We start from the raw sequence: 14,515 nt of genomic DNA, 5'->3' as shown, positions 1-14,515 counted from the left end.
AGTGATGGTGTGGAGACGCATGAATCCACAAGATGCATATCCATTACCTGTCCGCATAGGTGCACGTGTTCTGCCTCAGAAAGACAGTGGTTTATTTGGGGAAAGAGGAAGAGCTATCGACTGGACGATTCTCAGAAGCACGCTCATGACCCGTGTATAGCCTGTTTAGCTGCATGAGTGACTATGCTGCAAAACACATGCATCTATCCCGTCCAACTGGTTGAGCGAGCAAATACAGAGAAGTCTCCAAGGTCTAGAAATGGACTCACAGTTGGATATACAGCTCCATTGTATGTGTCGTATACAGATTCCCTGCAGATGTTATGTTATCAAGTATTTATACTGTGTCCATCACCTCCGTAGTGGTCTTACGCCATTCCCTCATAGTGGTATCGGTGGAGGTCTGACCGTACGCACAGCAAGGTTTGATTACCAGATCTACCCTCTGCTAAAGTGTATGTCCATCGTATGTGTGGTGTGGATATAGTAATAGTGCACATCGCACAACTCGGTTCTCTCCTGGAGCTTCAGATATAGACGTACTAATCACACAACTCCACTCAATTATACAAATGATATTGATTTTGGAGGGAGTGAAGGGCAAAGTTGGCCAAGACAATTTAAATGGGGTTTCTTGAGGCTCCAGCAGGCACATTAGCCAACTGAGTTGTCATATCATGCCTTATGAGATATGCCTCCTCACGGCAGTAGGAGTGCACAATCATCGATGCACAGTATACACGGGAAACCCTCCACAAAGGGAGTGGAACTGCAGGTGGAAGCAGGGCTGGGCTGGCCTGTTCTACAGGGAACTCTGGAGATGACCTGGCGGGCCTCTGCACCCTGCGCAGGGGTGGACTGGCCTATAGGGAACGCTGGAGATTTCCCGGTAGGCCTCTGCAACGTGGGCTTGGGCCTGCTCAAAATGTGCAATATGTGTCCACTTTGAACGTTTTTTCCAGGGCCTATTTTGGTTCACCGGTCCACCCCTGCCTGGAAGACAGGTGCAGTGGAGTGGCTGAACAGCCACACGTGGTACTCAATAAAATTGCCTAATTTTGTACGGCTGAACACCCAATCCTACGAGTTATACACGCGGCCCCATCTTATGTTGTACAAGCACATATAGTTGTGTATATGTTGTATGAATGGAAAACCCTCTAGCCATGTTTTAGGAGCCAATAACCCTTGTGTACGCAGATCTCTGTCCTTACGTGTTGTACGTGTGGATGTAGATGGAATGCAGGCTGGCTTGCTGCAGCGAGAAGACATGGATCACAATCCTGTGGAGGATGTCATTGGTTTCGGCGAAGAACTGATCGAAGACCCAGCATTTCTCCTGATCCACTTCCAGAATGTTCCCCAGGACGGCGACGAGTTGGCCCTTCAGCCCCCTGCAACAGAAGAACAACACAATTGCTTTATTATTAGCACCTCGCTCAAAATGAACAATAAATTGAACATGCACAAGTCCAGCTTGAAACAGAAAGGCTAGGCACACAGATTACTTTGCACAAACTTGATTCATAGTGGAGGCACAAAAACGATTTAGTGTTTTAAAATGTGTGCCTACTGCCCTTCAGCAGGGACATCAGGTCTCCTGGAGTTCTGCTGACCCCACAAGGACATTGACACAGTCCAGGCAGCTGCGACGGAATCAGTGTCAGACCCTGATGCAGGGCACTTCTTATCCAGCACACAGTCGAAAACCTCGGGAGGGAGTTGGGGGGGTGGTTAAAAAGCTACGGGGTCCACAAATCCCAAGCATTTTAACAGGACCACCATACCTGTGACTTGGGGATAAGAGGGATAAGAGTCAAGATATCCTGAGGCACGGTCAAGACTCCCTAAAACCCAGTCAGACCATACAAGAACCACACCCGTGCAAATCCCCACCTCTGCAGAGAAACTCCCTGTGCCCGTCAACGAGCCCAACCATCTCTGTTCCCAATGTTCAGCGTGTAAGTCACCTTAAGAATCAGTTGGACACTTGGAGAGCCATATCTTTGCAAGCCCTTCATTAAATAGCAGAACTTCCCCAAGACTCAACTAAGAAATGTAACTGGAGAAATGCATCCCTCACAAATTAACAAGTAGGCATGCAAACAGCAAAGTAGACATGGCCCAAACAATGGGGACAAACGCATAAAAAAGGCAGATGGAAAAGGACATTTAGGGCTCGCTGGTCTAGACGCAGTTGTCAGACCACACGGTCCACCCAATACAGGTCATGCAACCAGGAGCCCTTGGCTTCTCCTTGACTTGATTTGTGATGTCTGTGATCTTCACAGTGGGGAACTCCCTGGTCTAGGCGCAGTTGTCAGACCACAGCACCTGCTCCTGTTGCTCCCTCTCCCCTTCCCTGTAGCGAGGATGCAGACCGTCACGTTCGTCGGGCACGTCCCGACTGCACTTCTCTGCATCCCACTTCACAGTAGATGCGGATCGCGTCTCACATGCTCCCGGCTGCTTTTTCAGCTCCAGTTGCCTCTGTGTCTCGGTATGGGCGCCTCTCCCGCTCTCTTCAGTTTGGCAGCCCACCTTCCCACCTTGCAGTTTGCAGGCTCCCGGTCCTGCACCCACCAGCTGCAGGTCCTCCGGGATCAATACCAGTGTCCAGACTCTTGTGTCTCTTCCCACCACAGCATTTCTCCTCCTTGTTCACGTGTTGCATGTTTGGACCTTCCCCTTTTATACACCTGAGCCCTATTAAGGGGCCTCAGGTGTGAGTTGTTGGTTTGTCTTGCATGACCACACTTAACCAAATGAATGGGACATGCCTGCACTTCAGTATTGGATACCTTCATACCCCTCTTCTTCGTCCCAGTAGTAGAGTGGTGTTTGAAATAGGAAATGTGTATTACTCCTAGATGCTTCTTCCTCTTCTCAATACTTGGTGGGTATTAACAGGGTAAGACAGGGCATTAATGGAAATAGCCCATGAAGGATGAGGGAAGGGAGGTTAAGTCAGTGTTAGGGAAGGGGGGATGCCATGTCTTTCGCCATCAGGGCCTCTCTCCCCAATCCCCAAGGACACTCCACCCAGGTGATCGTCCCTTGTCGACCCCCAGGGTCAGGATCCAAGAGCGATGGCCTTTCCCTGGTCAACTGCGCAGAGGATCCATGGGGAATAGGAGGGAGAATACCGTCAGGTTTCTCACATACCCTTCCCCAATGGGGTTTGGACTGCGGTGCTTCAAAAGGAAACCGAGAAGGGCAAGTTACCTTAACTTGCTTTCCTTTCTCTCGAGGTTCTATTAGAGTCATCAGGTTGACGGTCCAAGAAAGCCTGCATTCCTTTAAGGTTATGTTCTCTTAATGGTGCTATGAACTCTGTTTTCAATGAAGTAATATTGTCGTCCTAACCAGCTTTTTGTTTCAATTCATGAGATTTTATCTTTGAAGGTACATGAGACGCAAATACACGTTTTTTAGGATTTATTTCGGCTATTTGTGAAACCCATTGATCAAAGTGAGAGACATCTCTCCCAAAGAGTAGCTGAGTTGGCAAGTTGGAAATTACTTCTACAGTCAAATCCATTTTCCTTCCCAAAATAGAAACAGGGATTTGAGTCAATGGGTATTTCTGAGAATGGCCATGTACACACGTTACTTTTCCCCCTTTCCTCTTCTTTCCACCCCTGTGGAATTACCTTTGCTCTTATGGCACTTTCTTTACTCCTAGTGTCAATTTCTGCCCAAATCAGTTTTGGGAAATACAACTATATTCAAGGGACAATTTCTCACTAAATGTCCAAACCCCCTGCATGGATAACATTTCTGATATGGATCAAGGAAAGGATTTATTGCAGGAGTCATTCCTTTTTCTATTGGTTCCCCTCGAGATTCCAATTTTTCAATGCCTACTTCTATAGAAGGGGTTATCTGGGAGGATGACTGTCCGGTAACTCTGCCGAAGAAGACATGGCCTTCCTTGTTGAACAACTACAACACTCTGAGCTTTCCTCAAAATGATTGGTCAAAGCTATATCTCCCTCTTCTTCCTTAACTTCGATATCCCCAAACCTTATCTGAACTCGATAGTATAGTTCCTCCACTGGAATATTGGGAGTCTGTTTCAAAAGGGTTAAGGCCCTGATCTTTATCTCTTTCCTTTACTGAAATGGTTTTCTGATCATTTTCTTTTGATTCAGAATATGAGAAAGGTTCACATAAAATGTCATACCCTAGGATTCCGATCAGTGGGCCCTTTGTGATTTCAATGTGGTCATCAGAAAAATTCAAAAGGACACATGTTAATTCCTCCTCCCATGAGAGTATAGACTGTATTCTTATTCCTGTTCCTTTTGGTGGTAATATATAAATGCCTAATCCATGTGGAAAATCAATGTGTAAGCCCAGAGAGATGGCCATTTTATCTCTCTCTGGTATTCGACAATCAAAAGGACAAAAGAACGGATATCATTTCCTTCTACAGATTTCCTGATGGGAAGTATGGCCGATATATTCAAAGCCCGAAAAGGTTACCTCACTCCTATGATGCCTTGGGTTGGGAGGACTGGTCTTTCCTCCAGTATTTTGTACCGTTGCCTCATAAGAAAATGTTTGGATTGTTCATATCCCTTCCTCTCAGGAACATAAAGATAGCACGGTTCTCTATTGACTATCCTGCTCTCCTCACCATATCTGGTAGGAAGAAGTTTAAAAAGGACATCCTGGTCTCCAACCCAGGCCTCCCTATCGCTGACACCTACACCAGTGCCTCCTCCAAGGAAACTCACCGACATCCCTTTTGTCGTTCCTTCGCCAGACCTATGGACCCTTCATAGGTTCTCTGTGCTCTCTCCTTTCTCCCATTAACGGTGGTACCCGTTGGGATGCCCTCCTGGCCTCCTTCCATTCCTCTAAGGTCATCATTAATGTTTACTTGAATGGGACCATTCTGGTCCAAGGCCCTCAGGCCAACCTTCACCTCTTTGATAGACGCCACCCGCGCCTTATTAATTTCCTTTCTTCTCCTGCTGTCTCCTCTCCCCTTCCTCGGCTACCTCGCCGCCCCCTTCTGCCTCCTCCTCGGCTACTTTGCCTTCTCCTTCCCTCTCTGCCCCCTCTCAGGCTCCTTCTACACCTCTGAAGCGCGTACCTCTGATCTGTACTCCTCCCCGGAAGTCCTTCAATGATGGCAACCTTCTCCATATCGTCACTCTAAACTCTCGTTCTGCTGTCAAACACTCCTCTGACATCTGCCGCCTTCTGGAAGAGCTTGTCCCCGGTCTCACCGAGACATGGTTCACAGCCAGCTCTGTCACTAGCTTAGACACTCCTCCCTGATGGCTACAAGATCCTCTCCGTGCCCAGGTCCAACTGCCCTGGGGGGGTGTAGCCCTGATCTTCCCCGAGTGGATTCCTGCCTCCGTCACTCCTACGCAGGCCTACTCCTCTTTTGAATGCCTCGTCTGCAGGCTTTATCTCTCCTCTAGCCATTCCCTTACTGTGGCTACTATCCATCGGCCACATGGTCAGATGTCCTCCTTCCTCTCGGAGTGGGCGGACCTCTCTTCCTCACTCCTGGCCTCAACCACCCAACTCCCCTTTCTTGGAAACTTCAACATCCACCTGGATGCCTCCTGTCCTCCCTCTGGACTCTCTCGCGAACTCTGCGACTCTCTCTCACTCACTATTCTCCCCTCTGGCCCAACTCACTCTGCAGGGCACCCTCTGAATGTTCTGATCTCCTCAGCCCTTCCCCTTTCTGTCCCTCTCTCCACTCCTCTCTCCTGGAGTGATTACTTTTTCCTCTCCTCCCACCTCACCCACCCTACCCCTCAGGCCAAGCCACTTCCATCACTGCCACCCACCTCCTCGGTCATCCGACCCATGAAGCGCGTATCAGTTGAGGCCTTTGCTACCACCTTCTCACCCCCCTCCACCTTTGGCTGACTCTCACCCTGACACAGCCCTCTCCACGCTTCACTCTGCTATATCTGATACTCTTGATATCATTGCCCCTGTCATGAGAATCCACCTGAAGCCCAAAGCCAAGTGCAACTCCTGGTACGACTCTGACCTCGTCACCCTAAAACCCAAGTGCAGGGTGGCCTAGAGGAAATGGCATGCTTCATGGACATCTTCTGACAAACTGGCCTGCTGCCTGCTCCAAAGGCAATACCGGCTCTCTGTCCTAACAAAGAATAGAGCTCATATCCAAGCCTGCACCTCTGCGGCACCTAACAACCCAGCTGAACTCTTTAAAATCTGCAAGGAACTGGCCAGTCCTGCCACAGTCTCTACCTCTCCTGTCCATTCCCAGGCCCCCTGCACAGCACTGGCTTCTCACTTCATCTCTATAACTCAGGACATCCTGTCCTCACTCTCCTCCTATTCCCTGCCTCCCTCTACTCCCTGCTCTTCCTCTGGCCCTTCTGCAGCGACCTCTCCTCCCTCGTTCTCTGCCTTTTCCCTGTTCTCCGCAAACAAGGTTTCTAGACAAGTCCGATCTATGAAAGCCTCGTCGAAACAGGTTCACCCCTGTTCCTCCAAAACCATCAAGGGCCACATTGACTCCCTGGCTCCTGCCCTGGCTGATTTCTGCAATCACTCCATCACCACTGGAGCCTTCCCATCCCCCCTGAAGCACTCCCTTGTGCACCCTCTTCTTAAGAAACCCTCTGCCAAGCCCTCCTGCCCGGCTAACTATCACCCAATCTCCATCACTCACTTCCTGGGCAAGCTCCTGGAGAAACTGGCCAGCTCCCAGCTTAATCTCCACACTGATTCTGTTGGTTGTCTTCATGACCACCAGTCTAACTTCAGAGCTACCAGAAGCATGGAAACTGCTCTCCTGAATATCCGTGGAGACCTGCTCTCCAACCTTGATTCTAACACACCTTGTGTCCTCCTCCTGCTTGATCTCTCTTCTGCTTTTGACACTGTCAACCGTCTCCGTGATAACCTGGGTATCACTGGTCAGGCTGACTTCTTTCCTCTCCGACCGACCCTCCCAGGTCCAACTTGGGCCCTTCCTCTCGGCTATATTTTTCTCTACCTGTGGTGTCCCCCAGGGGTCTAACCTCTCTCCCTGGCTGTTCAACCAATACCTGGCACTCCTTGCCCACCACATTGCCACTCTCTGCCCCAACTTTCAGTGCTGTGCGGATGACACCCAGCTCATTTTCAGGCTACCCTCGGCCTCCTCTTCTCCTGCCCTCATCTCTGACTGTCTGCTGTCCAGGCGTGGTGTGCCGCCAATTACCTCTGCCTTAATGCCAGTAAGACTGAGATTCTCCTCATCAGCACACCCGCTCCCTCCTTTCCTGTAGCTCTCTGGTCGGCCACTCTTGGCCCTCTTCCTGCTCCCACCTGTAAGGCTAAAAACCTTGGGGTCATCTTTTACTCCACACTCTCCTTCTCTCCTCACATCTCTGACGTCTCTAAGAGGTCCCACTACCAGCTGCACCTCCTCAGGGATATTCTTCCTTTCCTCTCCTTCCCCCAGAAGCTCACTGTCTCCAGAGCTCTGGTTCTCTCTAGGCTGGACTACTGTAACAGCCTCTATCTAAACCTGCCTTTCTCTACTCTCCGCCCTTTACAACTCATCCAGAACAGGATTGCGAGACTTGTCCTTGGCCTCAAGACCAGGGATTGTATTTCCCCAGGACTTAAATCTCTGCACTGGCTCCCCGTGGCTGTGAGGATTAAATTCACAACCCTATGCATTGTCCACAAAGCCTTCTGGGGCCTAGGGCCTCAATACCTTCAGCTCTCTCTTCCTAAATATCTTCCTTCTCGAGCTCTTCGCTCTTCCGCCTCCAACTCCCTCAGGGTCAGTCGCTTCTCCAAGCAACGAGTTAGTGGTACATCTCTTTCTTTGGCTGGGGCCTCCCTCTGGAACAGCCTCCCTTAAACTTGAGGAGAACCATTTCCGGTTCCGGAAGCACCGCAAAACCTTTCTCTTTGCTTCTGCTTTTTCTTCTCTTCTCCCCTGCTGACCTCTTGGCTGTAACCGGTACTGCACTGGCTACCTGGACACCCTCTGATCTCGGGCCCAGGTTCCTCCCCGCCAGCGTCGCACACCTGCACTGCCCACCTGGCAACCCCCGCACTTGGGGACTGTTTCTATATCACTACAGTCCCCCTACCAGCCCTTGACACCCGATATCTGCACTTACCCATGCACTTGCCACCTGCTGGCCGTTAATTTTACTTATTGTTATTATCTATTCCCTTGTACTGCACTGTCCCTGCCCCCTTCCCACGCACTTGCGTGATCTGAATGACACCTGGCCTAGTAGGATCGTTGTCTGTCCTCCCTTTGTTCCCCCTCCATTGCCTCATTGCGCCTTGAAACACTTGCGTATAGGCGCATTATAAATATCATATCATATCATGGGTGTATCAGTTTTCTGGTCATACAGGTCTGCATCAGGTCTTCAATATCGGCCTCCATCCCAAACCAGAAAAACCCCTCTATTAAATAATGTTCGAGTTTCCCATGGTCTGCGTGATCTTTTGTTAGATAGGACTGAGCTTTTTCCAGGACCATCTTTTTATGACTTGGCAATAACCAGTTGAACCGTTACTTTGCTTGCTAGAGTGGGGTTGCCCTATAAATAAATCCTTATTTTAAAAGAGAAATCTCTACTTTTCCGAGATTACTTGTGAAACATGTTTAATTAGAAAGGGATCTGTTCTCTGGGCCATGGCTAAGTCTTGAGGGGCCTTTAATTCTCCATAACCCTCTTGTCCGGACTACAGACTGTGCAAGTCTTCTGGGCCGTTTGCCTGCGTCCTGGCTCCTTATCTGGAGCCACCACGGCTGCCTCCTCTGAAGCACAGTCCCCTGCTGGTCTCTCCCACAAAGGCCTCCCTCTTGCTCCCGGTTCCACTCCACTGGTCTCTCTTTATACAACAGCAGCCCTACAGGCAGCAGGTGTGGATCTCTAATGAGACTTGTCTGACCATTGTTAAAGGGACATGCCTGACCCTCTAGCTCCTTGTAGGCATCTTCCTCGTTCCAGTATTAGAGTGGTGAAAGCGTGTGGTGTTCATTGCTCTTAGTTGCTTCTTTTTCGTCCCAGTACTGTCAAGTGTCATATATGGTGAAATGAGGGGAACAGCTTTTTAATAACCTATAAAGGTCTGGCAAGAGTTGTGTTGATTCTCCACAGGATACCATGTCTCTAAGGGTATTCCACTCCCAGTTCCCAAGGACCCTCCACCCAGCTGATCCTCCCGACTCCTCCTGTCTAACCCCAGAGTCATGATCAGAGAGTGATTGCCTTTCCCTGGCCACCTGTGCAGAGGATCCCGAGGGAGTAGGTGGGAGAAAACAGTCAGGTTTCTCACAGTACCTTGTAAATGGGAAGGGAACTAAATCACTGACTGCTCAAAGAAGTGATACAATGGTGAACTGGCACTATAACCCTGAGATAGCAGTATTTTAGAAATCCAGGGATACCAGTTGCCCTATACGAACCTCTGAAGCACTTTAGCTTAACCCATCCTGGCACTCTTTCTTGAGATTGTTCTGAGAGAAGAATACCCTTTTCTGTTATAGACAAAAACTGTAGAGCCTGTAGGCGATTATCCTAAACTCATTGTGGCAATGCTAATGAAGTCTTTAAAATGTACGCCTCTTTCAGGTGTGTTGTTGGAACCACCAAATTCTGCAAGTATAGTATGCTGAAATACTCACCATTATACACTAAATGTTTAATATCTGACTTGTCATGCTTCACAGTAAAACCAATCTTTATTTTACTATTCAAAAGATGAAGAAAAAAATTATTTTGTGAAAATAGAACAGGTATTTCAATGTATTGAATCTTGGACAGCAGCCAAGGAACTAAAGTGGACCCGCATTAATAAAAACAGCAGCGCTTCCTAGTACATTAGGATAAGGTGCACATTAAACCTCGGAAACATCATGATTTTAAAGTAATTTGCTCTCTTAAAGAGCATCAGTGTAAAAATGATATCCATCACTGGAGTTAAAGACAAATCAGGAACGGTGGGTTATGACTCCAGATAATCACGTACTCCTCTCCACTTCTGGCATAAACACACTCGGGGAGGAGATACGGTTCAGAGGACCGGGATTTAGGGTACCCATGAGCCAAGAACAGGGGGTCTCTCATTGTGAGGCATTACCTTTAAATCATAGGACCGCTAGGTTAGCTGCTCTCATCCGCCAATACTCAGAACAGCGCCCTCCCCCACCCAAAATAATGAGGCGGAGTCCGGTCTGTGCACTGGGCCAGGGAGCATGGAGTACAGAGACAGTGGGGCCAACATTGCACTTGGAGGCATTTGGACCAACATGGCTGCATGGGGTTTTGAGCTATAGATGAAGTGGTACACTTGTGGTCTTGTGTTAGGCACCGGTCGATATTGGGTCCCTTTTGTGCAAATAGGCCCCGGTCGATGGTAGGGTATCTTTTTTGCAAATAAATCGAGGCGAAGCATTCTTCCTTTGTAAAGATATTGAAAATCTACTGCTAGAAACCTTTCTCCATTGCCCAGTGGAGGTGTATTTACTAGTCCTCCGGTGAGCAAAACAAGTCTCTTAGACGGCGTCTGGATGGTCGAGTATTATCGAACGTATTAGCGGAGCAGGACATTTTATTTATGACAGATCAGAAACCTCAGATACATTTCCTCAGCCCTGGAGGTACACAAATATCCACACCCCAAATTAGTCGATTGGCTGCGAGTTTGTAAGAATACACATTCCAAATCCAGTGTCTTCCAGGACAGAAGATATATAAGGGAGATTGCCTATCGAGAACCAAAATAAGACTAATGCGACACATTCCTGAACGCACCGATGCCTCGACCAATGACCTCCCTGCAGATGAAGGAAACACCATCTCGGAGTCACTGCGGAATAATGCTATGCAATAGCGTTACTTCACCCTCAAAATCAATGTGTGAAAGAGGGATGGCCAGATGCGATAGAGCCATCCCGTAATGCTTCACCCATAACGAAAAATTGCACCTGAACTAAGATACATTAAAAACACCAATTTCAGAGGCGAGAAATGTCCATACGAGTCAAAAGTGGGCCCTGGTAACTGTTGGTCTCAAGCGAACCAGGTTCCTCTAGGCTGCAAGCAGGAGCTAAATAGCTCCCAGCTCCCCTCAACCCCTTCAAGACCACATTCCTACTCCTCACCAACGCCAAACACCCAGAAATACAGACCGGGCAATCAACCATGAACTCTGCGGGTTTCAAACAAGCTCACTTCCTGCGCCAAGTCCCTTAGGTTCCACATTGACAAGAACCGCTCCTTTAAGACACACATAGCTAAGAAAACTCAGACAGCTTGATATCTGCTGTCCATCCTGCGGAAAGTCAGCCCTTCCTCCCTCCGGACAACTTTAGATGCACCGTTCAAGCACTGGTTTTATCCCACCTGGATGGGGGCAATGCCCTCCTTGAAGCCCCCCCCCGTCATCCTCCCTTGTGCCCCTGAGAAGTGTCCTACACGCGGCCGCATGGGTCTACGCAAATATGACCACATCACCCTGGCCCTGATCAACCTTCACTGGCTCCCACTGCACGCACAAAACACTTTCAAGTCTTGCAGCAAAATCTATCAGGCAGTCACCCTCAAGTCAAGCAGCTACCTTGTGGAGAAGCTCCAGAAGCCAGTACACGTGCAGAATGGAAATCCACTGCTGCAAAAAGGGAAGTACCAGAAAACAAGCATTCTCTGCCTATGCCCCAAGACTATGGAACTTCCTCCCCATCGGCGTCAGACTCGTCCCCGCACGCCTACGATTCAGAAAAGAACCCAAGACTCACCTCTTCTAGGAGTCTTTTCTCCTCAATACCTAAGCCATCACGTCACCTCTCGCGCCACCTGACTCGCTAGTCGCCACCTGCCCAGCTCATCCCGGCTACCCGGTACAGCTGTACCCCGCATCTGGGCCCCTCTGTATCCGACCACCAGCAGTAGATCTATTCTGTTACCTCTGTAAAGCACTTTGTTATGCATCTGTATTGGTGTACACCTCTTTAAAGCGCTCTGTTGCTTCACAAAGCCAGGTCCACACTCAAATACCATATAATAATAATAATACAGCCATATCATCAGGGAAGAGTTGCCCCGGTCATGGGACAAAGACGGAAAGAACGACCCCCGAGAGGATCTAGCTCAGATGCGGTAAGACCACTGTGCCAACCTTGCAGAGTTCCACAAAGAGAACTAGCAAGAGGTCATTTGCAGAGACTGCTGCTCAGTTGCCACTTAATGCAATGTAGGTAGAGACACAGATATGGGCTGTAACACGGCTATCTCCAGTTTAGTGATGGTTGGCTGGTGCGGGTATCCCAGTGACAACTGTCTTGGCAGCATCTGACAAAGATCCTACGATAATATAAAAGGATGGCCATATATACCGAGAGCAAGAGCTCAATGTTATATGTTAGTGAGTTGAATAAAGTGGAGTCATTATGTCAGACTGCTTTGGGGGGGGAGGAGTATGTGCCCTGAACCCGTGTCCCGGCACCCCCCCAGCCTAATGTAGCACCCTCCTGGAAGGTGTCTGTGACCTGATCATGCACCTCTTGGGGGGAGTGCAAGCCCTGATCCTGGGTCCCTTGGGAGGAGTATGGGCCCTGATCCTGGGTCCCTTGGGAGGAGTATGGGCCCTGATCCTGGGTCCCTTGGGAGGAGTCTGGGTCCTGATGCTGGGGGCTTTGGGAAGAGCCTGGGCCCTGATCCTGGGGCTAGCAGAGGTCTGCATACTTATACTCTCCAGATGTTTGGGACTATGCCTCCCAAGACCTCTTGTCATTGTCTAAGCTTGCTAGGGCTGCTGGGAGTCTTAGTCCAGGAGGAGCTGGAAGATGTAAGGTAGCTCTGCTTTTGTGTTGATGTATGCAGACTGGAAACACATCGAGCTCTGCGCATAGATCTCCTAGATGTTAGCCGTCCGAGGAGTTTGTTTCCAATAGTAGGGCCGCCTGTGCCTGTGATGCTAGGACGCAATTCCCTGTGATGTGGTATGTTGGTTTTAGAGGTTTAGTGTGAAGTCTGATAGAAGGGACCGTTATATGGGCGACTATACACTATGCTGTCACACAAGCATCAGTGAAGTCATACACTGTGCAAATACATCACTGCTACCACACACAGACCAGTAATGTGAACCCTGCTGCCACACATCACTGCCATCCACTTAGGGACCAGTGACGTGATGCTGCCAAAACAGAACTGCGGTGTGCGTTGTCTAGCAATACTTTAGCGTACACACCCTCCTTCCGTCTTGTACTCCACATCTCTTTATTGAAGTTTCCGTACATGATACTATAAACCACCACACATGCCTGGAGCTAAAACCACGACCCTGTGTTCAGATTTTCTACAATAAATCTTGAATCTTAACCCATTTAATAACTGCAGAATTCTACACCCTTTGTGTTTAGGACTACAATGCCCATCAGCCCTAGCCAGCATCGTCAATGTTAAGGGATTGCGGGAGTTGTGGTCCAGAAGCTCTGAGCACTGCAGTTTGCAGAACATTGATCCAGGTAAAGGGAAGGATAGGAGGTCCAGTGTTTTGGGGAGCTGCTGCCTATCACCCACGGCATGGGTTTTACACAATCCCGCATGGTGCCCATACAATGAGGCACCAGCATCATGTTGCCTTCAACACTTCTTTACTCTCCTTCTCCAACTTGAGAACTAAAATCCCTCCCCTTCCGCCCACCCTGCTCCCCGTGCCTTCCCGCTTCCCCCCCAGCCCCTCTTCATCAAGTGATCACGCATACCTAGCTTCAGGACATTACAATCTCCCCCCTTTTTAAACGAAAGGTCAACTTTTATTCCATTTCCTCGATCAGTCTCTGAGGTTTATTTCTGGCTCTCTGAGGCTGCCCTGTGCGACTCACCTGGACCCTCTCTGGGTTGGAACTAATAGGAGGGTTCCAAAACATCCCTGTGAAACTCTTCTCCATCGCCTTCATATGGCTCTTCTGATTCCCCGACGTCTACATCACCTCGTCCTGTTTCCAACTCCAGTGTCTGTGGGAACCTCCTGAAGTGGGTTGAATTCCTTATTACTTGCCTCCGCACATCCCCAGCCGTTACCAAGGATCCTGGGTCTCTTGTGATAGTCAACGGGGCGCTGCTGAAAGCTGCAGTGTGCTTGTGGGTGCAAGGGTATCTCACTACCACAGTTATCTCCTTCCTGAAGGCCTGCTTCCCTAGATTGTCTTCTGGTATCGGCGTGGCACTTCATGTCTGCCTTGGCAGAGGCATCTCGGCCTCTCAGATCCTGGTTTTCCGAATATCTTCCCTCAGGCAATGTGATGTGTGGTAGTCGCATTCTGACATTGTGGCCTTCCCTGTGGTGCATTCCTGTAGTCTCTCAAAAGTGGACATAGTACCTTTTCCTCAAGTTTCCTCACAGTTCTTTTAATGTTACTCATAAAACGTTCTACTATTCCATTTGCTTCAGGCCACAGTGGGGTAATCCTTTGATGTTTGAAACCCATATACTTAGCAAAAGTCCTGCAGTCTTGTCCTGTAAACGGGGCCTGTTGTCC

At 49.1% G+C, this 14,515-nt stretch overlaps 1 protein-coding gene across 3 annotated transcripts in view; it reads right to left on the bottom strand.

The window, feature by feature from the left end:
- IKBKE (inhibitor of nuclear factor kappa B kinase subunit epsilon) overlaps nucleotides 1-14,515 on the bottom strand; it is a 169,277-nt gene that overhangs the window by 72,760 nt on the left and 82,002 nt on the right. For all 3 annotated transcript variants that reach the window (XM_069633177.1, XM_069633176.1, XM_069633178.1), the window contains one exon: nucleotides 1,215-1,394. In XM_069633177.1, the coding sequence (XP_069489278.1) occupies nucleotides 1,215-1,394 (180 nt within the window). The remainder of the gene's footprint in view (nucleotides 1-1,214; nucleotides 1,395-14,515) is intronic.

This window comes from Ambystoma mexicanum, chromosome 13 (genome assembly GCF_040938575.1).
Source record: "Ambystoma mexicanum isolate Mex_15411 chromosome 13, UKY_AmexF1_1, whole genome shotgun sequence".
NCBI classification, from domain to species: domain Eukaryota; kingdom Metazoa; phylum Chordata; class Amphibia; order Caudata; family Ambystomatidae; genus Ambystoma; species Ambystoma mexicanum.
This window is presented reverse-complemented; position numbering and strand designations above follow the sequence as displayed.